Source organism: Lithobates pipiens, unplaced genomic scaffold (genome assembly GCF_037356315.1).
Source record: "Lithobates pipiens isolate NorthernLeopardFrog02 unplaced genomic scaffold, aLitPip1_a1.2 Scaffold_27, whole genome shotgun sequence".
NCBI lineage: Eukaryota > Metazoa > Chordata > Amphibia > Anura > Ranidae > Lithobates > Lithobates pipiens.
Window position 1 is genome coordinate 102,785,268 of NW_027507788.1, and position 26,314 is coordinate 102,811,581.

The following is a 26,314-nucleotide window of genomic DNA, read 5'->3' on the forward strand; positions in this document are numbered from 1 at the left end:
GGAACAACTCCTCCAATGAGATGGGGGCAAGATTACAGAAAAGGATAGACAAATCTTGGTGGTAGGGGACTTACAGTAATTATTAGAAGAACAGATAGGGCAATCTGTCACAAAGTCAGTGATCACCGAACAGTATATTGTTTACTGGGGGCTCGGGTTTGGAACATTGTAGATCAGATGGACAGATTGTTGGGTGGGGCTGGAGAGGACACAGCTGTCAAGGTACATATTGGTTAGAGGAATTTTTAGAAGAATTAGAGGAATTTTAGAGGAATTAGCCGGCAGTGAGCGAAGGTCAGGGGGTGCTATGGGGAGCAATATTGGTAGTGCAACTAGAGTATCTAAAACCAAGGTAGATTGACGAGATCCTATTGCAGTCTCAGAACAAACAAAGAGAAAATAATCTGCTCATACAAAATGAAAAGGCATGTTCACAAACGCTAGAAGTTTAGTTAAATTGAAGGAGAAACTGGAACTGCTGATAAATAAGAATTTCAATTTTGTGGGAGTATCAGAAGCTTACATGACTGGCTCTCAACTGTCCAGGGGTATTCACTGTTGTATTCACTATTGGAGGGACAGGGAAACTAGAAGAGGGGGGAGAGGTCTGTGTCAAGAATGATTTGCTAGTAAAAAATGAAGGATGACATTGCTAACGGGGCAAGGTGGAATCATTGTGGCTGGAGCTTCAAAGGGAAAAAAGAAACAGGAAATGAATAGTGGGTGCATGCTACAGGATACTAAAGGATGAAGAAGAAACCAATCTTCTCTCAAAGGCAGTTATAGCGTTGAGGCAGGGCAATATTATCATGAGGCACTTTAAACGTCTTACATGACAGTTCCATGTGTCAATTGGTGGATGCCCCAACTAAAAATAATGCTTTAGGCCCCTTTCACACTGGGGCGGTTTTCAGGCGTTACAGCGCTAAAAATAGCGCCTGTGTAGCGCCTGAAAAAAACAGCCCCTTTCACTCCAGTGCGAAAGCCAGTGGGCTTTCACACTGGAGCGGTGCGCTGGCAGGACGGTGAAAAAAGTCCTGCTAGCCGCATCTTTGGAGCAGTGAAGGAGCGGTGTATTCACCGCTCCTAAACCACTCCTACCCATTGAAATCAATGGGACAGCGCGGCAATACCGCTGGCAAAGCGCCGCTGCAGCGGCGCTTTGCGGGCGGTTTTAACCCTTTTTTGGCCGCTAGTGGGGGTTAAAACCGTCCCGCTAGCGCCCGCAGACCGCCGCTAAAACGACGGTAAAGCGGCGCTTTACCGCTGACAGCCGCACCGCCCCAGTGTGAAAGGGGCCTTAAAGTCAGGATTCACGCACATGCCTGGACCGGCAGCTGGCTCAGCCTCCCAATGAGCTGCTGGGAGATGGAGACAGCCGGCTCCCGCCCCCTCCGCAGCCCAGGACTCCAGTGAGCACTGAAGGGGTAGAGCAAAGAGCTGGTGACTGACCGTCACCGGCTCTCTACTCACTGAATGCTGAGAATCAGTGCTCTTTGAGCGCTGGGTTTTCCATTTTAGAGCTAGCAGGGGCAGATGCAGCATTGGATCAATGCTACATCCATCTAGGGGAGTATACATTTTTTTTTCACAAGCCCATACAGTATTAAATAATGGCATTAGCCAGTGCATTCCAATGGGCAACAAATATAACAGAACTAAGGTTAAACGTGGGTGGCAAAATTCTAGGTTAATGATAAAAAAAAACTGTCCTCAAAAAATCAGCATCCAAAACTACAAAGAATACAATAGTAAATGTAAGAGCATGATTAGGGCAGCCAAATTAGCCCACACGAGACACATAGCAGAGAAGAGTGAAAAGAAAGCCTCCTTAAACGTTTTAAATATATTAATAGTAAAAAGGTGAGGTCAGAGCAAATTGATCCCATAAAGGATAATCAGGGGAAGTTAGTTACAAGTGACAAGGAGAAGGCAACTGTACACACATTCTTCTCCTCAGTTTTTACAAAAGAAGAGGAGGGGTATAATAAACAAGACTGTATTGCTAGTAACACTGCACAGAATGTGTCTTTGTGGCTAACAGAAGCCAGCTTTCAAAAAAAGACTTAACAAACTTAATGTGAATAAATCACCAGGAGCAGATGGCTTACACCTGAGAGTCCTCAAAGAACTTAGCCAGGTTATTGATAGACCATTATTCTCAATTTTTAAGGACAGCTAAGTGACTGGAATGTCACCAGCTGATTTTTAAAAAGCTAACGTGGTACCAATTTTCCTAATAGGGCCAAAATATATACCTGGGAAATACAGACCAGTCAGCCTAACATTAATAGTATGTAAACTATTGGAGGAGATGATAAGTGACCATATCCAATAATTTGCATATGAAAACAGTTTCATTAGTAGTAACCAGTATGGATCTATGAAATATTGTTCTTGCCAGACCAGCCTGTTAACATTCTATAAGGAAGTGAGTTGTCATCTAGATGGAGGAAGGTCTGTGGATGTGGTATATCTGGATTTCACCAAAGCATTCGATACAGTTCCCCATAAACGCTTAATTTACAAATTGAGATCTGTTGGCATCAACAATAGTGTATGTACCTGGATAAAAACTGGTTACATGAGCGCATCCAGAGGGTGGGGATAAATAGTGTATATTCTACTCCTAGATTGTAAGCTCTAATGAGCAGGGCCCTCTGTTTCCTCCTGTATTGAACTGCATTGTAACTGTACTGTCTGACCTCATGTTGTAAACGCTGCACAAACTGTTGGTGTTATATAAATCCTGAATAATAATAATATTCTAAACGGTCTGGAGTTGTAAATGGGCTCTGCCCTGGGACCAATTTTGTTTAATTTGTCCATAGATGATTTAGAGGCTAGAAAACAGTTCAAACTCAGTGTTTGCTGATAATACAAAGCTAAGCAGGGCAATTACTTTATCGCAGGATATAGACACTTTACAGGAAGACCTTCGCAAAATAAAGGGATGGAAAATGGCATGGCATGGCAAATGAGGCTTGATATAGGAAAATGTAAAGTACCATATTTATCGGAGTATAACACACATTTTTTCCCCTCTTAAAATCAGGGGAAAATCGTCAGTGCGTGTTATGTGCCGATCCCCCGCAGACGTGAGCCTGTGGGCGGCTTTCAGCCATCTTCGGCCCTTCTCGGCAGCTTTGTGAGGCCAAAAGTGGCCGAAAACAGGCGATAACAGCCGAGAGCGGTCGAAAGCCGCGAGAGCGGGCGAAAGCTGGCGAGAACAGCCGAGAGCCTCCAAGAGCTAATGAGCACCGCCGAGATACACAGAACATCTGCCATTTTTAAAAGGCAAAGCTGCAAATGAAACTGACAAGGCTTCAAATGACACTGACAAGGGTGCAACGATGGACAAGGCTGCATGACAAAGCAGCATATGACACTGATAAGGCTGCAAATGATGGACAAGGCTGCATGACAAGGCTGCAAATGACACTGACAAGGGTGTAATAATAGACAGGGCTGCAGATGGACACTGATAAGGCTGCATTGATGGGCATTTAAATGTAAGTTTTTTTTCCTTAAACTTCCCTCCTAAAAGTTTTTTTCCTTAAAATTCCCTCCTAAACTTGGGGTGCGTGTTATACGCCGATAAATACGGTAATACACTTAGGGGCTCAAAATAAGAATGCATATTACTTGCTAGGTGGAGATCCTCTGGGGGAATTAAGGATGAAAAAGGATCTGTGAGTCCTAGCAGATCACAGGCTCAGCAATAGCATGCAATGCCATACTGCAGCAAGCAAAGCTACAGTAGCAGACTATTAGCATGCATTAAAAATAGGAGCTTCACTCCCTATATAACCCCTCCTCCTTCCAGGAGTACCTCATTTTTTGTAGCAAAGCAATATACCTAAACCCCAAATAGAGGTGAGGGACCTCTGTGTCCCATGATGTACTCCAAGAAAAGGATTTTACAGGTAAGCGGTTATAAAAATCCTGTTTTCTTTATCGTACATCATGGAGCACAGGGCACCATAGTAATCACTATGTGGGACATCCCATAGCAATGCTACTTGAGGAGAGGGAGAGACAATCTGTAGGGCACCCCCAGACTTGAGGACTTATACTGCTGCCTGCAGCACACTGCACCCGAAGGTGATATCCTCATGCCTCCTTACACCCACCTGATAAAATTTGGTGAATGTATGTACTGAAGACCAAGTTGCGGCCTTACAGATCTGAGCCATGGAGGCCTGGTGACGCACTGCCCAGGAAGCACTAACCATCCTGGTAGAGTGCGCTTTGACTTGAAAAGGTGGAATCTTACCCCTTAAATCATAAGTCTGAATTATAACCTGCCGACTCCACTTAGTAACATGGATCCTCCACTGCCATCTTTACGATTTCTGCATGCCATGACCTTCTGGGCCATGCTGGCACTACCAGAAAAACTACCATAATTACCAGCTTTCTTTCCTGCAAAGAAGTCATGGCAGAAACTGAATAGGGGGAAATGCATAGATCAGTGAGAACTGATCCCATGGGGTCACCAACACATCTGTTCCTCATGCGAGTGGATCCCTTGTCCTGGACACAAAGTTGACTAACTTCATGTTGAATCTGGATGCTAGAAGATCTACATCCAGAGTCCTCAATCTTTGGCAAACAGCCCGAAAAATGTCAGAGAAAAAAGACCATTTATTTCTGCCCAAGTTAGAATATGTTTTACCTCTGTCTGCGCTGCCAGACTCTTGGTGATTGATATAGGCCACAGCTGTGGCATTGTCGGATTGGAACCTGAAAGTCCAGGCCTTCAGAGCCAGACGCACTGCCCGAATCACTAGGATATTGATGGGCAAGGCTCTTTCGGTTCTTGACCAATGTCCCTGGACAGCTGTCTTCTCTAGTACTGCTCCCCAGCCTGAAAGGCTCTCGTCTGTCGTTACCACTTTCCAGATAACTTTTCTGAAGGATTTTCCTTTCAGCAGATTCTGGGTTAGTAACCACCAACTGAGGCTTTGGGACACCCTTGGGGACAGCCGCATTGGCAAGTCTAAAGCTTGGATCATTTTGTTCCAAGCAGACAGAATACTAGAATGGAACTGGGCATAGGGTACCACTTTGAAGGAAGCCACCATCTTTCCTAACAACCTCATGCAAAGGCGAATGGAGGGATTTCCTTTCAACCTGACCATCCGCATCAGCTCTCTTATGGAGATGATTTTTGGCAAGAACACCCTTTTCTGGGCTGTGTCTATGATGAGGCCCAAATACTCCAGCTTTTTTAGCGGTTTTAAGGAAGACTTCTCTAGATTAAGAATCCAACCCAGACCTTCCAGGTAAACAACCAGTTAATGTGCATGCTTTGCTCCAAACGAGCCACCGACTGGTCTATTAGTAATAGATCGTCTAAGTACGCCAAGACTGTTATACCCTATGCCCTTAACATGGCTAGAGGTGGGGCCAGGACGTTTGTAAACACCTGTGGTGCTGTAGCCAGCCCGAAGGGCAAGGCTACAAACTGAAAATGCTGCTGTTCTACTTCAAACCACAGAAACCTTTGGTGAGCAGGAAATATAGGGACATGCAGATATGCATCCCTGATGTCGATAGACGGCAGAAGTTCTCCTCCTTGTAGGATAGAAACTACTGACCTGATCTACTCCATGCGAAAGGAACAGATCTTCAGGAACCGATTTTTATTCTTTAGATCTAGAATGGGTCTGACATCTCCATTCGATTTTGGTACCATAAAGTGGTTTAAATAAAACCCCAAACCTTGCTCTTCTGTGGGGATCTGTATGATCACCCTCTGAGCTAGCAATCGTTCTAATGCCCAAAACAGATTGCCCTTTCCCTGGATCTTTTGGAACGTTTGATCTCAGAAAACGAAACGGTGGAAACTCCTGAAATTCTAGTTTGTATCCTAGAGACACCATGGAGATAAACCATCTGTCCTGAATTTCCTCTTGCCAGACTTCTGAGTATTGCAGAAGTCTTCCCCCCACTCTGGCAAGAGGGGCGCCTCTTCATAAAGGGGCTTTAGTATTCTGCTTTGCTGATTTCCAGCCCCAGGTTTTCTTCTGTGCCTGACCAATTTTTTAACCACAGGGTCCTACGCATGTGTACTATCACAAGCAGAAGGCGGGGCGCCTGTTGAAAAGAGTCTTTCACGGCTTCTATGGCAAAACATAGCGCTCTTGGTAGTTTGGCCAAATCACAGACCTGTTGTGCAGGGACCTCCTCAAGGGCCTGTCTAAACGGGTCCTTTAGGGACTGGCAGATGCCTATTGCAGCAACTGCAGGCTGAGTAACTGCACCTGCCAAAGAAAAAGAGGATTTTAACTTCCAACCTTTTATCTGTTGGATCTTTACGCACTTGTGCATTGTCTACTGGACAAGTTAAACTATTATTCACAGTGGAAATCGCAGCATCAACTGCTGGTATATTCCATCTTTTGTGAATTTCTCCTCCATGGGATAGAGTGCTGTGAATCTCTTTGGAGGGAGAAAATGCTTATCCGGGTGATGCCATTCACTATAAATAAGCTTTTCTATTAATGCATGTATAGGAAATGCATGAAAAGGCTGTGAAGGTTTTAAGGAACCTAAAGAAAAAACAGAACTTTCAGCTGACTCCGCTAGGGGTAGCTTGAAAGAGGCACAAACCATCTCCGTAAGAGATTGTACCAGCAATTTCTCAGATTGCGAGGCTGAATAAGGTTCATCTACCGTTGTTTCCTCTGCAGAGGAGTAATTGGTTCGCCTTTCTTCCTGATCGCCTAAGGGTAACACCTCATCCTCTACCCACTGTTCCCTTGGTAAGGGTTCTAAGGTGGGGGAGGGGGTTCTAACATGCTTCCTATCCTTTTTGATGAAGGATGCGATTAAAGTCGCTTGACAGTGTGGAGGCACGCCTGGAGTTCCCAGCACCTGGGGGTGGAATTTTTGGTACCTTTGTGGTGTCTTTTTTGGGAGCCATAGTGCTGAGCACAAAAAGAGGCATAACTCGCTGAGCAAATAGTCTAGCAAAGACAATGCTAATAAAGTTTAGCTTTAGTGTTGTATGTAAATGTTATTTCCTGTACTGGAAATGCCTGTATCAACCTTACATGCCCCCAGCACTCATGTCCTGTGTGTCAGACTCCAGCTGTTAGCTATGAAGCGTCTGTCTCTTCTCTAGTCCCCAGCGCCTGCGCTGTGTGCTCCTCGTGCGCTTACGTCCTGCACACGGTGCCACGCCTTGAACCACGCCCTTAAGCCATGCCCCCTTAGTCAGTAAGCATTTTCCCTTTTGTTTAACTAGCCATAGTCCGCGCATGCATGCACGGCATTCAATACATTCCTTGAGCAAGGGAGGGCTGGTGGGGGAAGTTTGAAAAAACTTCTGTGGGGAAAAATCCTTGTAGGATAGAAACTAAATACATGATCTGCATGTGCTTGCATGGGTTTCCTCCAACACTCCAATGACATATGGTTATTGGTCCTGGTTAGTGTGGCAGACCCTGGTAGTACTCTGTTGAATAGCTAATTAATGCAGCTCTGGTACAGATTTCAGGCACAGAAGATGTAGTTTTCCTAGGTTAGAAATGCAGCGAAGACCACAACACAATCATAGTAGTAGGGAAGGCAAAATAAATATATACAAAACCTCTATACGCTCCCTTTAAATGCATAGTTCACTTTTACCAAAACAGCTGCCTGTGCAGATAAAATAGATTAAAACAAGCTGTGCTGCTTTGACCAAAGTTAAATATTGCCCTTGCTATAGGTGTAGGCCATTTATGTACCTCATGAAGCCTGACTGTAAAACTTTTAGGATGTTGCTAAGAGAGGCCTACCTGTTAGCCCTTGTACACACGGTTGGACATTCCGACAACAAAATCCGACGGATTTTGTCCTAAACTGGTGTTGCATACACACGGTTGGACAAAGTTGTCGGAAAATCCGATCGTTCGTAACGTGATGACGTAATTTAGTTACGACGGGACTACGTTCAGGCTAGTAGCCAATAGCTTTGGTCTAGGAATTTGATCTGAGCATGCGTGCCACATTGTCCGATCGGAATTCTCTACAAACGATCGGACAAAGTCCGATCGGATCATGTTATCAGAAAATGTTATAGCCAAGCTCTCAAATTTTGTCAGTCGGAATGGAAACAGTTCGATGGAGTCCACACACGGTCGGATTATCCGACAACATGATCCGATCTGACATTTTCCGTCGGAATGTCCGACTGTGTGTACAAGGGCTTACTGTACACCTTCAACATCACAGAAGTGAGCTATTTCTCCAATTCAAACCCCCTCACATGTGCTTTCTCTTCCCAGCAGCTTTGAGCTCAGCATTTGAAAGCTCATTCCTGTGACAGCAGGGGTGAACAGTAACAGCTAAACCTCTCCTTGCAATGTTCTATACGTATTCCAGTCAGGCTTCATGAGGCAAGTACCTGGCCTACACCAAGAGCAAGGACATTATTCAACCTTTATCACAGCTGTATAGTTTGTTTTCATCTAAAATACCCCTTATCTGCATAGCCAGTTTTTTGGTAAAGTTGAACTAACCCTTTAAAAGACTATGACGCATCAGCTGAAAAAATACTTGCATAGTATAAACTGTGTAAAAATGCAATGACCATGTAAATGTACCATTTGTTTCCAGACTGGCACCATTTCCTAATGTCACAGGACAGATGGTTTGTGACCTTGTGCAAGATGTTCTTCTCTGACTTCCTACTGGAAACATCATGCATTTTAGAAGTTGTAAGAGCTTCTGGGTTTACCCAGGATGGATTTCCCTGCATCTCCACACACACAAATTTAAACTGAAGACACGATTCACATATGTACAGTTACACTATTTAAACTATTTAACTAGCCTTTCATCCAATACAATCCATTTTTGTGGCAATAGGCTCCATTCAAAGAACCAGATTGCATGTAGTATTTAGGTGTTTTTCCAAATACCGCATGCGATCCTGCAAATGTCAATTCCCTATTGCTTTATGTGGTATTGACCACATAAATCAAAAGCACTTGGTAAAAACCACATAAAACAGGACATGCAATATTTAAAGGGGTTGTAAACCCTTGTGTTTTTCTCACCTTAAAGCGGAGGTCCACCAACCATTCATTCTTTTTTTTTTTTTCAACCATGCAGACACTGGCATTCTAACAATGTAACACTCACTTGTATTGGTGAACTTTGTCCCCTGATGTCTGGTTTCTAATAAAAAACAAAGTTTTAAAAATTGTGGACCACTGGTTCCATCTTGCTTGTGGGCATTTGAAGCCCACAAGCATTTCCTTCCTGGATGCGGTGAATGCTGAGCTACCAGCATTCACCGCTCGTTCCCGCGCATGCTCAGTGTTAATGGCGCGGAGCGGCGTAAACTTCCAGGTTGCCATCACAATGGCATTGTCATTGGAAGTTCCCTTCCCGTTGTTATGGCAACAGAAACAATGCAAACAATACAAAACAAACACTTAGACCTCAGGAGACAGTGCTCCACGCTCCCAGGATACAGCATGAAGCAGGGAATAAAGAATGCCTACCCCCGTGGGGGTTCGAAACAGGAAGTTCCAATATAAAGACCAATTACAAGATAAACAAACAGCAACATTTTTTTTTTCCATTTAGACATCTGTTGAATGCCAGGAAGGGATTAATATATATTTTACAATATGTGTGGACCTCCGCTTTAATGCATCCTATGCATTAAGGTGAAAAAATGTCTGACAGTCACCGGCATGCGCCGTAGACAGCGGCGCGCAGGCGCACTGGGTAAGCCGCAGATCGCGGCAATATGCCACGAGCATTGGCTCCCGTGCGCATGAGCGGGAGTGACATCATCGCTGCTCCGGCGAATCACAGCGCTGGAGCAGTGCAACCCACCAAGAAGATGGACGCTCGGAACTACAGGGGACAGCGGTGACTTTGCTGGCTCCTGTGTCAGGTAAGTGACACATAATGGACTACTATGCGATGCATAGTAGTCCATTATGCTTTACCTTTGCAGGGAATCAAAGAGGAAGTAAACCCATCAGGGTTTACTTCCTCTTTAAGGACACAGGGGCTGACAGCTCCTTAACAACCATGTTGTTTACTGTTTGTTAAGGATGCCGGTGGCTGTCGGTGAATCTTGCTACACCCCACACTCCTCCACAATAAGGATACAATGAGAAGGGTTCAAGCTGACATCTTGTTGCACCCAGCGGAGTATTGCATTTCACACTTGTTTTTAACAGTAAATGTATAAGGTGAAATACAGTATTTAGACATCCCATGTTAGATGTTCAATTTTAAAAGTAGTGGTAAACCTAGTGATCTCACAGATTTGCTAATCTTACACAACACCTCTGATTTTCTAATTCAACATGTAAACAGTCAGACAGATTTCTAAATAGTGTATTTAAAGAGGAAGTAAACCCTGATGGGTTTACTTCCTCTTTGATTCCCTGCAAAGGTAAAGCATAATGGACTACTATGCATCGCATAGTAGTCCATTATGTGTCACTTACCTGACACAGGAGCCAGCGAAGTCACCGCTGTCCGCTGTAGTTCCGAGCATCCATCTTCTTGGTGGGTCTCCGTGGGTCTCGCTGCTCCGGCGCTGTGATTCGCCGGAGAAGCGATGACGTCACTCCCGCGCATGCACACAGGAGCCGACACTCGCGGCATATCGCCGTGATCTGTGGCTTACCCAGTGCGCCTGGGTAAGCATGTGCCGTAGACAGCGATGGCTGTCTTCAGGTAAATATCTCCTTAACCGTATAGGTTTAGGAGATATTTCTTGGACCTACAGGTAAGCCTTAATCTAGGCTTACCTGTAGGTCAAAGTGGTTTGTAAGGGTTTACAACCACTTTAACAACCAATGAGTCATCAGCTGTCAGTGGGGTTCCCTGCTAAAAGCTGAATGAAAAAAAAAAAATTCCAGTAATGAAAATGTAAGAAAAAATATGGCCAAAATGTAAAAAGAAAATGGTGTGCCCCCCCCCAAAAAAAAATCCACACCAGACCTGATTCGAGCATGCAGGCTGGCAGGTTAGGAAAGGGCGAGGACAAGTAAGTCCCCCCCCCCCAAACCATAGCAGGCCACATGCCCGCAACATGGGGGGGTGCTTTAAGGAAGGGCCTCTTTCCCACAACCCTGGCCGGTGGTTGTGGGGGTCTGCAGGTGGGGGATCTGGAAGCCCTCTTTAACAGGGCCTCCCTAGTACCCCTACTCATTCACCATAAAAAAAAAGTATAGTGTAAAAAAAAAAAAAAAAAGACAGTAGGCAGTCTATTTTATTTATTTAAACTTTATCTTTTTTTAAAAATGTACCCCAGTGTAGATCTATCAACAATCACGGTGTCCGCCACCACCACGAACCCCCAAAAAAATGCTTTTCTCCCAAAGAAAAGCTACCACTGTCTTCCAGCCTCACTGTCTGACAGTTCTTAAATAACGAACCTGTGTTGTCACCGACCCAGCATGCCCTCGGTCGGTGATGTCAAAAAGGGGACAGTGCCACCAGGAAATGTCACTTATTAATTTGAGAACTGTCAGATGGCACAGCTGACAGATGGCTGTAGCCTTCATCGGGAGCAGAGCAAATTATTTTTTAGGGGGTGAGGCCGGGGATTTGGGGGCCCACTTGTTGAAGGGGGATTTCAGATTTGGACAAGCCTCCTGCCAGGAGACTCCCACAACCACCAGCCAGGATTGAGGGAAAAAGGCCCTACCTTTCCCCAAAGCACTTGACAGTTCTTAAAGTGTTACTAAACCCACAAACCCACAACAGTAAACAGTCCGTATGTGTAGCATAGCATGCTTGTTATACTCACGTGGAACTTAAGGGGTTAATCCTCTGCATTGTGTAAAAAGGCTGTTTTATCCTGCATGCATAAATAACCTCCCCCCCTCTACACTGTCTATCTGGGAAGGCCAGCTAACAGGGGCAGGGTAGCCAATCTGCACATGCTCAGTTGTGTCTTTTATGCTGGAGAGAAGATTTACTTGATAAATTAATTAATTGATATCACACATGTAGGGGTATATACAGGCTGCAGTGAAATCTCCTCCTACCTGACCTCTCAGCAATGGAGAAAATGTGCAGTTTATCACGTAACCGTGGTATACAGATCATCCAAAAAGGTATATAGTGGCAGAATTTAAATGTAAAAGAAGATTTATAATTTGTGGGCACTGTGAGGGGTGGAGGGAGGGTGGATGAGCTACTTTCATATTACTGGATTTAGTAAAAGTTTAAATAACTAAGGGATGGTGCCACCCGATGATGTCTCCTGGTGGCACCGCCCCCTTGTGACATTATAGACCGGAGGCATGCTGGGTCAGGGATGTCACAAGTTAGTTATTTAGGAACTGTCAATTGGCAGAGTTGTAAGACTGTGGTAGCTTTCATCAGGAGCGGAGCGTTTTTGTTTCTCGGGTCAGTGGTGGCGGCAGGCACCGTGATTGAAGATAGATCTACACTGGTTTTGTTTTTTAAATAACGTTTAAATAAAAAATATAGAAAAACTGCCTACTATCTTTTTTTTTTAACACTACACTTTTTATGGTGAATGAGTAAGGGTACTATGCCCTTGCCAATAGGGCATGCAGATCCCGCTCGGATAAAAGGTCTGGCATAGTTTAGTAACTTTACAAGTCCTAATATCCTAGTGTCCAGATCTTTTTCACTATGTTGAGAAGTGGTGTAGATCAGAAAAATTGTCATTCTCAATGGTTGATCTAGGTTAGCCTACTTTCCTTTCTGAATAAATGAGATCATCTTTAAAAAGTTAACTTTTTTTCTACATTTAAAACAGTAAACATCTTGCCAGTTCTGTTATCATTTTTTCCAGCTAGCAGCTGAGCATTACAATAATGTGTCCTACAAACTCAAAGTCCACAGAAGTCGCAAGGAAGCGGAATCAAAGAGAGAAGGGCAAAGTACAAGGTCAGACTGCACTTATTGAACTCACTGTTTGTGATCTCATCGGTTTCCTCTTCAGGGGGGTCCCAAGCAGCTGGATGTGACCGTCCCACTCCCAGATGATAGTTTCTCAACAAGTGGTTCAGCTGAGAAGTGCTTAGTGCAGAATAATCATTCCTCAGAGTGCTCCAGGAAAGCTGTGTACGAAAAACACAAACCCTTATTGATTAATGATTTTATACGCAGTGATCACAGAGGTTCTTTAGCATACTATGCACTCGGAGAAATACATTCTTTTACTGGCATGATGTTATATAAAGCAATGTTCCCCTAATTCCGCTCATGTCTGGCACTCTGCCCAAACAAATGTGGACTAAAACTCAAGCAGACTGATATCTCACACAAAGATCTGGGCATTAAAGCAAACCTGTCATCAGAGAAATATGTAAAGCCTGCTATTTCGTATGTCTTCCCAACACACTAGATTCCTGGCTGTCATGCTGATGCTTTCATGTCAATCCTTATAGAGTCACTGACCTATAATGAGTATAGGGATAAAGAATTTTTGTTTGTTCCCGATCTGTAATTCAGCGGTACTGAAGCCAGACACAGACAACGGGAGGCCAGAAATGGAAGCTTATCCGCTAGATGGTGCACTGTATTTGGCGGATTCTTATTCAGCCCTCTACTAAACAATTGCTGAGATAAGATATCAGCCACATACAAAGTACTGGCCATTCACTGATGGAAATTCAGTCAGTCCAGAAGGGGAAGGCTGAATTTCGATCAGCTTGTGGCATCCCATGCTCGACAGAAGATGATTATTTAATGGACTAATCTTGAAGGGACATTTGGGAATAATTTCCATTTATCAGCAGCTCCAACACTGATTAGTGTATTCTGACAGCAGAGGGAGCCACTGCCAGAATACAATGTCCCAGAAAGAGGGATTCTTCCACCCATCTCTAAAACTAGCTAAATGATATTAAAAAAAATGTATGGCCAGCTTTGCTGAATACATGAACACATACCTTCTTTATATGTTTTCTTTCCGCCCTTCTATATTTGTGTATCTATAGATTTAGTGGCGGATCTGCTACCCAGAAGTTGGCCAGTGATTGATAAATTGGGTTAAAAAAGGACCTTTTAGGAACTAGAGGGTGAATAAAATGTAGGGCTAAGCGGTCAAGATTTAAAGTTCACCTTTAACTAAACAAAAACAAAATGCACATATTTTTGCAGGTAAACAAAATGTACATTTATTATTCTCTTTCTGCCCATACCTCTGTACAGGTTTTCAGTTTGAAAGCTAGAGGGAGTGTGAATGTACTATGGGTATGTTGATCAGTATGCTTGCACTCCATTGAAACTACAAATCCATATTCTGTGATGGGAGATGGGACTTGTAGTCTATTCATTCATAGATCCCTGTGAATGAATGATGTATCTGTGCAGGTGGTGCTGTTGACTAGTATTTATGATTATGTGCATACACCTCAATCATTGTAGTAGTATGGACATATATATATCTGGATCTGAGAGATCTTGTACAAAAGAGGTAGTTCAATCAGCAATACACATTTATTTATAGGGTTACATAATATATACAAATTACACATCAGAGAGTATTTACAACACAATGTACAGTGCAGGTCCCCTGGCTTACATGATATTTACAAATTACTCACAGAACCATATTTACAATACAATATAAGGTGCAAGTTTAGAGTTAGATTACCTGTTAACTTCAGGTCAGCCCATGGTGACTGCCGTGTGCTCCCACACCAGAGTGAGTTGGCTTGCTCACAAAGTATTATATCCCCCCCTACTTTCTGTAGTGTGGCTAATCTAATTCTCCCTAATTGGTCACTGTACCTAGTAAATGTATATTGGGAACAGCCTGATTGGATGAGTCAAAGAAAGCTGTTGTTTACTTTCCAGGTGAGATGTTATCAGGGAAAACAAAAGGCCAAGCTTTGAAGTTGAACTAATTACAGTAACACCAACACAACACTCAATACTTTAAATATATATTTAAATCTAACGGAAATATATTTCTATTTACAATCTTGTACAGGTATTAATGGAGATTTCACATAAACTCATAAGGCTACAGTGCTCTGCACAGCTTTGCCAAATTAAAATGTGACAGTGGGAGTAGGGGAGAGGAACCCCCATCCACTGTCAAGGGGAACAGGGGGCAAGGTTGCTGAACATGTTACATTCTAAATACAGGTGTAACATGTTCAAAAGGGGAACGCATCCTTTAAATAACTCTTCCCCCCCCAATGGTGATTATCTGGGTCCCCCTATGCAGGAAACAGACCTAAAAAATTAACTAGCCCTGTGACTGTGCAAGGGGTATGAGATTGTAAATTCTATGGCTTACAAAGGGTTTAACGTTCTCTTTAAAACACTAGACAATATATTGGTATTATATGAAAATGTTTTATGATGTATGCAGTGCCACTGGATGTCATTGGCAAAACCATCCTTTACTTTGGTCTTCAGACACATCCAGGCTAGCAAACTGTCCAACCAGGCTAGAGCAGTAAAACAGAGGAGGAAATACTTTTTTTCGTATGTCCAAAAACATGAGAGCTGAACAGGTCTAAAATTAGGTGATATAAGTGTTACATGTTCACCACCATATTAGTATTTGATAACGTAAGCATAAAATTTGCTCCCACCTATTAGCACATTAGGGGAAAATATAGTCCGTCAGTTTTAGACTCAGATGGAAAATAGGGATAAACTAATTATATGAAGTATTTTTGTCTTTGTAACCAAATTTGAGAAACCCCCACCATAGATTTATGTGTTCCTAAGCACATAGTATACCTAAAACTAATATAGAAAATACTTCTTAAAGGAGAAGCACAGCCAAAGCTCATTTGGCTGTACTTCCCCTGTGGATCACAGGAATGCAGTTCGTTTTGCAACCCTGTGACCCCTTTTCAGCAGACAGCAGGCTGAAGCCCGCTGTTGGCTGATGACACAGAGCCAGTCCTAGCTAAGGAAAGATTGTGACCACATGGTTGGGATCCACCCAGGAGCCTTGAGTGGCATATGCCTTTCAGGGAGCCGCTGAGAGCCTGAGAAAGCCGCTCCCGCTCCCTCCACAGCCCAACGCTCTAGTGACACAAAGTGGAGGAGGATGGAGTTGGCAGGTCAGACAAGGGTGACTGACAGTTACCAGCTCTCTGCTCAGAGCGGGGGAGAGAACTGAGTAATCAGCCATGTTTGATTGCACAGCGGGGGACAGATGCAGTATCGGAATGATGCTTCATCCACCTAGGTAAGTATGATTGGAAAAAAACCCCTCAAAAAACTCATACTTCTCTTTTGGCTTTTTAGCAGCAGCATTTTGCACATGTGTTAAGGTGTGTCTAGGGTTTGAGCATTAATGCATTCTGATGGCAAGAATATTTATTTATTCTGGCCATTAGTATGCATTAATGCTCTACACTAGATGCGTCTAGCGTTTATGCATGTTAATGTTAATCTACTGAGGAGACACCAACCCAAGAACACAAATATGAATATATTGTTGCATTATTAATGAGCATTAAAGTAATAAAGCATTACATTTAATTAAAGTAATAACTACAACTACAGTATTTACTATATTAACAAAGCAAATTTCTATCTTAGCTTTTTCTCTACAGCACTGGAAACATGTATCCTAATTATATTATTTAGAATTTTGATTTTCAGGTAGATATAAAACACCAATGAAAGCAGTTGTTTGTTTTTAAAAAAAAGATAACATGTTTTTTTATTCAGCTTGGGGAAGTATCTGAATTTGTCTTAATATCAAACTCTTGTTTAGTGGAACTTATATTAGTAGAGAAACTTCTGGGACTATGATCCATTCCAAGGTGTGCTGTGGGGGATAACAGAGTGAGCAAAGGGATGAGCTCATCAGTCTACCACTGCCCCTTACATGTCCAATCACTGGAAGGGGACGGCAAAGAGGTGACCGGGCTGTACTGCTTATGCCGCGTACACACATTCGGATTAAACTGCCCGTGTGTGGGCTCCAGCGGACTTTTTCTTCCCAAAAGTCCGGTGGACTTAGAAAGAAGTCTAGACTCAAAATTGTCCACCGGACTTGGCAGTCCAGCAGACAATCCGCCCGTCTTTGTGCTAGTCCGCCGGACTTTTGAAATGAACGGACTTGCCCACACACGGTGTAAAGTTCGTTCATTTTGAACGTGACTCCAGGTAGAGGGGACTAGAGAAGGAAGTCAATGTCGCCGGCTCCATCGACGAGATTGACACCTTGCGCGCCCCGTCTCCTAGTACGGATTTAAAGGGGAAAACAGCGTGGGGGTCCCCCCAAAGTCCATACCAGACCCTTATCCAAGCACACAGCCAGAATCTGGGGGCCCCTTATTAAAGGGGGCTCCCGGATTCTGATAAGCCCCCCACCCGCAGACCCCGACAACCAACGGCCAGGGTTGTCGGGAAAAGGCCCTTGTCATCAGCAACATGGGGACAAGGTGCTTTGGGGTGGAGGGGGCCACAGGGCCCCCCCTTCCCCAAAGCACCCCCCATGTTGAGGGCACATGGCCTGGTACGGCTCAGGAGGGCTGGTGCTCGCTCATCCCCACCCCCTTTCCTGACTGGCCAGGCTGCGTGCTCGGATAAGGGTTTGTTATGGACTTTGGGGGGACCCCTACGCCTTTTTTTGGCATAGGGGTTCCTCTTTAAATCCATATCAGGCGACGGGGCTCGCGAGGTGTCAATCTCACCGATGGAGGTGGCGACATTGACTTCCTTTTCTAGTCCCGTCTACCTGGAGTTACGTTCAAAATCAACAGATTTTACTCTGTATGTGGGCAAGTCCGTTCATTTCAAGTCTGGTGGACCCCCGCCATAGTCCGGTGGATTGTTCGCCAGACCTTATAGTTTCATAGTTAGTAAGGTTGGTCCCCTGAATAAAGACACCAGTCCATCCAGTTCAACCTGAGTGAGTGTCTACAATTGTCCCTATCCCTGTACATTACACACTCACATTGGTTCCTACCCTCAAGGAGCCCACAATCCAAGGTGCCCATTCATATACTAGGGCCAATTTTGGACAGAAGCCAATTAACCTACCTGCATGTCTTTGGTTTGTGGGAGGAAACCGGAGTATCCGGAGGACACCCACGCAGGCACAGGGAGAACATGCAAACTCCAGGCAGGTAGTGTCGTGGTTGGGATTCGAACCAGCGACCCTTCTTACTGCTAGGCGAGAGTGCTACCCACTACACCACTGTGCTGCCCAAAGTCCCTAGTCCGCCGGAAAAGTCCGGTCGTGTGTGGGCAAGTCTGCTCGTTTGGAAAGTCCAGCGGACCTCCACTGCAAAGTCTGGCGTATTGTCCGCCGGATAGTCTAATCGTGTGTACGTGGCATTATATGCAGTAGAGAAAATGTAGGTTACAAACCTGGTTGTGCCATCTGGCAGAGCAGTGCGAATTTAAGGAAAGGAAGTACACAAGAGCAAATTTTTTGGCAGGTAATGAAGCTCCCAAAAATATTTCAACAGTGTATTTAGACCTTTGCCTACAGTTCAGTTTTAGTGTGCAACAAAAGTATTATTCAATTGATTGCCTGCCATGATTGTTCTTCCTCCTTTAGTTCTCTTATCTAGGCCATACAGTAACTTAATTTCTTTATCAATACTGCAGTATATGCTTTGTAAAACTTTTCATACATGGTAAAAAGCCAAAATAAATATATTTATCATATCATACCTTCAAGAGACTGGTTTTAGGTATGCACAGCAAGTTTACTGTTGCTGACAACTTTCTGAAGAATTCTGTGGCAATGTCACCAAGACCTATTCCTTGGAGCCAGTCCAGAACCAGATCAAGGTTTGTACGTATCTGGACAGCCTTTGACCACTGGTAGAATGGTTCCCCATTACCTGAAAAATATGTGCTGTCAGAATAGTAACAGACAAGAAAAATAAGACATATAAACTCACTTGCATAACGGTAACAAAAGATAAAAAGTGTCCATATTTAGCACATTGACCGGGTATAGTGGTGATTAGGGGAGAGTCTACATTTACAGTATGACATTGGATGTTTTTATATACCTACAAGAGAAGGTGGCACAGTGCCTTGCAGAATCAAAGCCTCAGCATCAAGTCTCACCATGGACTCTTCGCATGGGTCACCTTTGTATGTCTAGGATGTTAGATGTGTTAGGATTTTTATGACTATGGTAACTAGTGTGTCTGGTATCTCCATCATATTTCATATAAATCCACCATTGTCATCTTTAGTCATTAAACTGCCTATTTGTAATGAGATGCATTTATTCTATTATATTAAAGAACAATTTCACTTGTACCCAACCAACCCTCTCTATCCCCCTAACCCAGCCTTTTTAAACCAGGATGTCTTGGCAAAATTCCTAAAAATGGATCAAATAATGTATACAAGCCAGCAGGTTGATCAAGCCTTCCTTTTAGTTACACAAAGCCTATGACTTTCTACACACTGGCATCATAACAACCAATGATATCATCAGTTGATAAGGAGGATGTCTGTTGCCTCCACAACATCCTTGTTTGACCCTCCTCTGCTCCTCTCCCTCAGCACTGGGGTCACATTAGCTGACTGATGGAGAGAAATTGAGGGAGAAGAGAAACATTGGAATACTAGTCAGTACCAGTGTGCAAAAGTGTATTTGCTTTGCAAGAATAAAACACCTCTAACAGTGCGTGTCCTACATGTGGATGTTGCCGCATTAAGTAAAACTATTAGAATATTTTTTTACATTTTAGAATGGGTGCCTCAGGACAGTCTGTGATTTTAAAGATTGCCTTGACTGAAAACAGGTTGAGAAACACTGCCTGAACCTAATACCTAATTTAAACAAACAAAAAAAAAAAATCAAACCCCAGTCCCACCCTGGTAGGTACTTATCTTTTCCTAACAGTGACATTCTGAACCTGCTCAGCAACACCCCATAGACTGGAACTAGGCCTTGTTCCTACCATCTCTAGTCTTGGAACTGGGCCCTATTCAGATCTATAGGGAGTCACTGTTTAATTATGGGTAGTGTGGTCAGCATGGAAAATATTTTGGGCCTGAGGATGTAAACACCAGATGAAGCTGCCACTGTGAGGATGAGGTAAGTAGGTAAAAGGGGTGAGACCTATTGGGGGGGGGGGGGGGGGGGCGTGCTAAATTAGATTAGGTCATAGTTTTTCTTTTTTTTTTATGGGAGATGTGTCTTTTAGGCAAGCTTACAGCTTTAAAGCTTACTATCTAACAAGAGAAGACAGCACAGAATCAGAATGCTTGATCTACATTAAAGCACAATTATGTATTTTCTATGTATGTTCTCCCTGACCTCTTTACCCGTGGACAGTTGGCTTGGTAGCTTGAACAGAAGTGGATTTCCATTCATATGTGCCTGTGGTAGCCCTTACTACTCAAATGATTGGTTAAATTAAAATGGTAAACCACACTTAATAGTAAAAAGCGATATCTTTTTTTTTTGTTTGTTTTTATGTCCTTTCCACCATTGTAATACAGTGGGCAGAAAATTGCACCTTAATCTAAAACTGCAGCATAAATCAGTGCATACTACACAGAAACAGATTCCTGCTGGACTAATTAAAGAGTTAAGGGCTGGTGGTGTTATGGAAAAAGAAAGGCACGTCATTCTCTCTTTACAGTCCAGGCGACCTTCTGCTTCCTGCTGCGAAGGAAAAAAATGCTCCCAGCAGTCCTGAGAGCAAGGCTAGAAGGAAGCACACCACTTCCTGCAGATAACCTGGCAGGACAATGAGAGGAACTGCTACATTATGGATGCTGCATAAGACCGGCCCCTCCTCCATCAGAAAAGATGAGTGAGAGAATTAAGCAAAGATGCTGCTAAGCAGAATGATGGAAAATCCAACGTCCCATCCCAGTTTCAGGCCAACTGCAGCAGATTACAGCATAACATCTCAAATGTATGACACTGTCTGCAAACCATTTGAAAGATGCTAAATGAATGTATTCTCATTATGTATTAGGGTTAACAGTTGTTAATGTTAACATACCCTCTTACAATTTCTCTGCTGGGGTCTAAGATCCAGGGACAGGAATATTGTATCGTGATTTCAAAACTCAGTGCGATGATGTCATCATGCTGGTTTCAAGTTGGCATAGACCAGTGATTGCAAAGCCTGGCACCCCATATGTTTTGGAACAACATTTCCCATCATGCTCAACTACACTGCAGAGAGCATGAGCATCATAGGAAATGTAGTTCCAAAACACCTGGGGTGCCAAGGTTTGCCATCACTGGCGTAGACCAGTGTTTCTTAACTTAACTTTCTTAACTCCAGTCCTGGCGGCGCCCAAACAGGTCATTTTTTCAGGATTACTCTCAGATGAAATGGCTGTGGTAATTACTAAGGCAGTAAAACTGATCAAATCACCTGTGCAAAATAATGGAAAGCCTAAAAACATGACCTGTTGGGGTGCCTTGAGGACTGGAGTTGAGAAACACTGGCCTAGACACTCTCCATACACAGGAACTTTCACATATGTCTTTGCGTGTGGGAGCTTTTTCAGGTCACTATCCTGTGACCATAGTGAATCTCTACATTCTTTTATGCTTGTGACACCACATTCATCTGTGAGTATAAAGGCCTTGGTTTCAGTACTGTGGTATACAGGTGGACAGGTGGCTAACCAGTGCCCATAGAGATTCTCAGTCTCCCATATAAGTGAATGATATTTTCAGCACAGGAAGGTAGGTACTGAAGAGAGGCCAATGTAGTATGCCCAGCAATTCTAATGGCACATAAAGTGGTCAATTAGCACTGAAAGAGATACATCTAAAGCTAATGATGCAAGCAGGGACTCATCTGCCAAATATGTAGATGTGAGAGGCATCAAACAGCAATGAGTAGAAGCAATACTAATAAGCTGGACGTGTGTTGAAAAAGCAATAGGAACCTAATCTGTTTTCTAGAATCGATGGAGTTGGTTTACTAAAAGCAAATTCAGAGGAAGAAGTGAATGCAGCATGGAAACGAGAAGCATGGAGAGAGATCTAGTGAGATACAATATGGAACTGACTGGGCCGGAGCCTACAGAAAGAGCTGCTGTGTGTGACGAAAGAGAGAGAGCTCCACAAGGGCACCAGGGTGAGAAGGCCTGCCAGGGACAGACTGTGAACCCCAAAGGAAAGAGAATAGTACAGTCTGGCAGCAGAGCAGAGGAACCATGTAGGCATTAGATATACGCACATGCTTGAGAGGGGAGCCCTAGAGTGTTGTGCTACCTCTTGCCTGGCCCCTAGAAAAAAAAGGTGTGAGCAATGTAGGGGTGCCTTGGGACGGAGCAGCCTGTGCTGTATCTGCCTTCATCCAGTCTGTTAGGTCAGTGGAGTTATTGCTATCAGCAGGACAGGTGTAGGTACATAGCATCAGTGTGATGAGGAGCCTTTAGCCACCTCAGTGTGTATTATACTTCTCCGTTTAACCTTTAGGGACTCTGTAAAGAGTTCCCTTTACGAGTACCTTTAGATGAAGGTCAAGTGCTCCTACGCGAGTTCAAGGGCCCCACCGCAGGTAGACTTGCTTTTATTAGTATACTGGCCAATGGCTAAAGAGGGCCTGAATGCAGTAGTTAGACCAAACTATTGCCTGGTTTACCTTAATTTTCCAGGCTAGTTACCCTCAGTGACTTCTATTATTTTCGTAATAATTTTTCTTTTGGTCACAAAAACAATGTGACTGTGAGTACCATGATGCTTATTGTATTTGCACTAACATCCAAATTTTCAGGACAAGCTTTCAGGTATACCCCCTTCCTCAAGGTCCAAGCAGTACCAATATGCAAAGTTTTAGCAGAATAGTCACCCAATACAGTCTGGCAGGACCATTTCACAGGCAACTAAGGGGGTGAGTGCGTTTTGTGAATGCATTTTATTTTCTGCCAGTAAAAACCTTCTACAGCCCACTTCCTCTTTCTTGTCTGGTAAAAAGTCTAGGCTTATGACATCATGCACAGCTCTCTCTCTCACTCTAGTGAGATTTTGCCAGGAGGGGGGGGGGGGGGGGGTGAGTCATAAGAGGGCCAATGAGAGCTGCGGGGCTTCAGAAGTGTGCCTCTGTGTGTTAGTGTGAATCCAGGAAGTGAACAGACAGCATATTCAGCTGCCCACAGTTACAAAGGATACCATCCTATTACTACTGGTGTGTAGGTTAGTTGTTGAGGTACCCACCACTGGGAATGGCAGGAGAAGCAAACAACCAGCACCTATTTAGAGAATCATTGCTACGGGTTCTTTCTTAACCAAACTGGTAAAATGAATTACCTTTCTCCATTAGAGTATTGAAGAGTGATGCATTGGAGAAAAAGAAGAGATAGCCAAATGTTTGAGACACAAGATCTGGATGTAGTTCACATTCCCGAGTTAAATCCAATGTAGCCTGGTAAATGGCAAGAGTTCCACGTGTGCCTTCTGGCATATTGCTCAGCTCTCCTACATCAGAGAGACTGGCAGGATCGGTGAAAGGATTGCTCTCCAAAAGGGCTGGCAAAGCTGCATACAATGTCTAAAAAGAAGGATAAAACACTTACAATGTTGTTTTACAGAACAAGATTCAATATAAGCTGTACTCCAGCCAAACCACAGTTGGAATATGTAAATATGAACTGAATATTTCAGATTTTTGCTCAGCTATCCCCTCCAGACTTCTAATTAACCAACATATTCATTACAACCCTGTTGCTGATTGCCAATAACACATTCTCATGCATAATAAAAATGTTCCAAACAGCCATGCTGCATGTCAGAGCTATATGGGCTGGGTCTTCATGGGGGCTATTCCTGCACAGTTTTTGCTATTTTGTTGATAGAAATGTGTTTGTACCATGCGCTCACCCCGAGAACCATGCCTTGAAACAAACTGCTAGCTGAGTATGATAACAGTCTATTCACCTCTATTCTATTCATTCATTCTAAGAGCACGAGTGTTGACAGTGCTAGCCCTCTATTTTCTAGTGCATGTATAGTTTTATATTTATATACAAAGGATGTATGATTGCATCAATCAGCAAACACTTTAATTTTATAATTTTTATTATATAAATATATACGGTATATCAATCTTTAAGGACAGCAGAATTTTTTAACAGAGCTCAAAGCTTGCATCTTGGGCTTAGAACATGTTTTCCTCGTTAAGAATAGCTAAGCTACCGATCCCTTCCAGATGAGTATCAAAACACTTAAAGGGGTTGTAAATTTTTTTAACTAAAAATAACAAACATACCTATACTTACCTGCTTTGTGCAATCATTTTTCACAGAGCAGACTTGATCCACTTTATCTGGAGTGCCCTGCCGGTGCTCTAGGCCCTTCCTCTTCACTGGGTGCGGGCTCGCCTGCTGCTTCGGCCATTGACACACACAGCAGGACTTGGCCCGACCCAGCTCCCGTGTCACTGGATTAGATTGACAGCAGTGGGAGACAATGGCTCCCGCTGATATCAATCTGTCCAATGAGGGGAGAGACAGCGTCCGGAACCAATGCGCTTGTACACATTGCTGGATTGGATCGGGGCTCAAGTAAGAAAAAGCGGGGGTCTGGAAGGAGCTGCAGCACAGACGATTTTTCACCTTAATGCATAAGATTTTTCATCTTAACTGCATTAAGGTGAAAAACCTTGAGGCTTTACAACCACTTTAAGCAATTACCCTCTTTGAAACACTCTATGTAGTTGCAGTGCATGTAGGACACACATTGCCTCTGTCATACTTCATGTTGATGTCGGGTGAACATAATAAGCACCCCAAGTTTATAACAATATGGGAACGAGAACTACACACAACCTTTTCCCAAGCTCAAAAAGATCAAATTTTCCTCTTTGCACATAAGGCCTCATTAACAAACACATACCAAGAAAAGAGTTATTAAATCCTCTGCCTCTGACCTTGCTACACCTTCACTTATTTATGCTTGGGTCTATAATATACTACTGGTATGGTGTTAGTATGGTATCATTTCTAATTATGTTTATTTATTTTGTACTGTATTGTAAATTATTATACTTTACTTTCCAGCTCCCCTTACCTCCTGAAGAAGTGGCACTCCTGCGAAATGTGTTGAGATTGAGCAAGCACAGTGGTGTAGTGGTTAGCACTCTCACCTAGCAGTAAAAAGGGTCGCTGGTTAAAATCCCAACCACAACACTACCTGCCTGGAGTTTGCATGTTCTCCCTGTGCCTGCTTGGGTTTCCTCCGGGTACTCCAGTTTCCTCCCACACTCCAAAGGACATGGTAGGTTAATTGGATTGTGGGCTCCTTGAAGGTAGGGACCGATGTGAGTGTGTGATGTACAATGTACAGGGATAGGGACAACTGTAGACACACTCACTCAGGTTGAACTGGATGGACTGGTGACTTTATTCTACCTAACTAACTATGTAACTAAGACTGCCTACCCACAGAAGACACCTGATGTGTTATCTGCAAATCTAGTTGTAAACTACCTATCTAACTGATTTGTTTGATCTGTTATTCTGTGGGAGGTTTTTGAGGGAGGGTTATTGTATTGTCTATGTCTTTTATGAACAATGTTTTACACATATTTGGAACAAAAAATTGTATTTTTTCATCATACTTACCTGTAAAAGTACATCATGGGACCTACTGGGTTATACTTCATCTCCAGGTCAATGGACACTGGTAGATAAAAAGGTATTTAACAAGGAAGTGGTTCCCTATATAACCCCTCCCATACAGGAAGTACTTCAAGCACCAAATCCTCAAAAAGAGGGGAGGGACCTCTGTTTCTCATGATGTACTCAAAGAAAAGGATTTTACAGGTAAGTATGATGAAAAAATCCTATTTTCTTTTTCATACATCATGGGACACAGAGTTAGGCTAATATTCATTACCTGATGTGATGCCTTGAGGGCAGAGAGACACTCTGCCAAACAATAGCCATCAGACCTTACACACCCCTGCAGCCGAAAGCCGAATCCTTGGCTGCTCGAACATCCACTTGATAAAATTTTGTGAACGCATGCACTGAAGACCAGGTAGCAGCTGTCAGAAACCAGGAAATCAGGCCGAAACAGAAGTACAGTTTAAATCACACTTGTTTAATAGTAAAAGTAAAAAAGAACAAACATAGTCAAAACATAGCCAAAGTTCAGTAACCGGAACAGATAGTCAGCCAAGCCAGAAGTCAGGGATTGATGTAGTGGAACAGCAAGCAGGATCTGGAGCCAGAAGGGATGTCAGCAAAGCAAGTCTTGAACAGGATCACAGGAGATATTTTCTATGATGTTGACCAAGGTGAAGGCAGAGATGCTCTGGACTGGACGGCTTAAGTAGGCAGGACTGATGAACAGGATATCATCCTGAGTAACTGTGGAGAGATAGGAGCTGGCAATTAGACAACAGCTGAGCAGCCAGCTCAGAGAAGG

At 43.4% G+C, this 26,314-nt stretch overlaps 1 protein-coding gene across 1 annotated transcript in view; it reads right to left on the reverse strand.

Moving 5' to 3' along the window:
- LOC143934033 (ras-interacting protein 1-like) overlaps window positions 1–26,314 on the reverse strand; it is a 104,749-nt gene that overhangs the window by 9,617 nt on the left and 68,818 nt on the right. Inside the window, 3 exon segments of the mRNA XM_077457280.1 lie at window positions 12,920–13,067; window positions 18,616–18,788; window positions 23,195–23,435. Coding sequence (XP_077313406.1) covers window positions 12,920–13,067; window positions 18,616–18,788; window positions 23,195–23,435 — 562 coding nt within the window.